The sequence below is a fragment of the Anneissia japonica genome, unplaced genomic scaffold, assembly GCF_011630105.1.
Source record: "Anneissia japonica isolate Jap-2015-1 unplaced genomic scaffold, ASM1163010v1 scaffold53662_len521_cov46, whole genome shotgun sequence".
Taxonomy (NCBI): Eukaryota; Metazoa; Echinodermata; class Crinoidea; order Comatulida; family Comatulidae; genus Anneissia; species Anneissia japonica.
The window spans coordinates 1-521 of NW_022685648.1; the positions used below are offsets into that span (position 1 = coordinate 1).

At 49.5% G+C, this 521-nt stretch overlaps 1 protein-coding gene across 1 annotated transcript; it reads left to right on the top strand.

Moving 5' to 3' along the window:
* Nucleotides 1-5: 5 nt before the first annotated feature.
* On the top strand, nt 6-515 carry LOC117111830 (mucin-7-like; the record flags this gene model as incomplete). The annotated part of the gene is made up of 1 exon (XM_033254829.1): nt 6-515. A coding segment is annotated over one exon (510 nt), but the record flags the coding sequence as incomplete, so codon positions are not given.
* Between the last annotated feature and the right edge of the window lie 6 nt (nt 516-521).

Below are 521 nucleotides of genomic sequence, written 5' to 3' on the forward strand. Positions count from 1 at the left end.
TAACAACATCAGCTCCAGCAAGTACGACTGTTGTAGGTCCAACGAAAGCTCCAGCAATAACTACCTCTGCAGGTTTAACAACATCAGCTCCAGCAAGTACGACTGTTGTAGGTCCAACAAAAGCTCCAGCAATAACTACTGCTGCAGGCTTAACAACATCAGCTCCAGCAAGTACGACTGCTGTAGGTCGAACCACACAAGCTCCAGCAGTAACTACCGCTGCAGGCTTACCAACATCAGCTCCAGCAAGTACGACTGTTGTAGGTCCAACGAAAGCTCCAGCAATAACTACTGCTGCAGGCTTAACAACATTAGCTCCAGCAAGTACCACTGCTGTAGGTCGAACCACACAAGCTGCAGCAGTAACTACCGCTGCAGGCTTACCAACATCAGCTCCAGCAAGTACGACTGTTGTAGGTCCAACGAAAGCTCCAGCAATAACTACTGCTGCAGGCCTAACAACATTAGCTCCAGCAAGTACGACTGCTGCAGGTCCAACCACACAAGCTCCAGCAGTAACT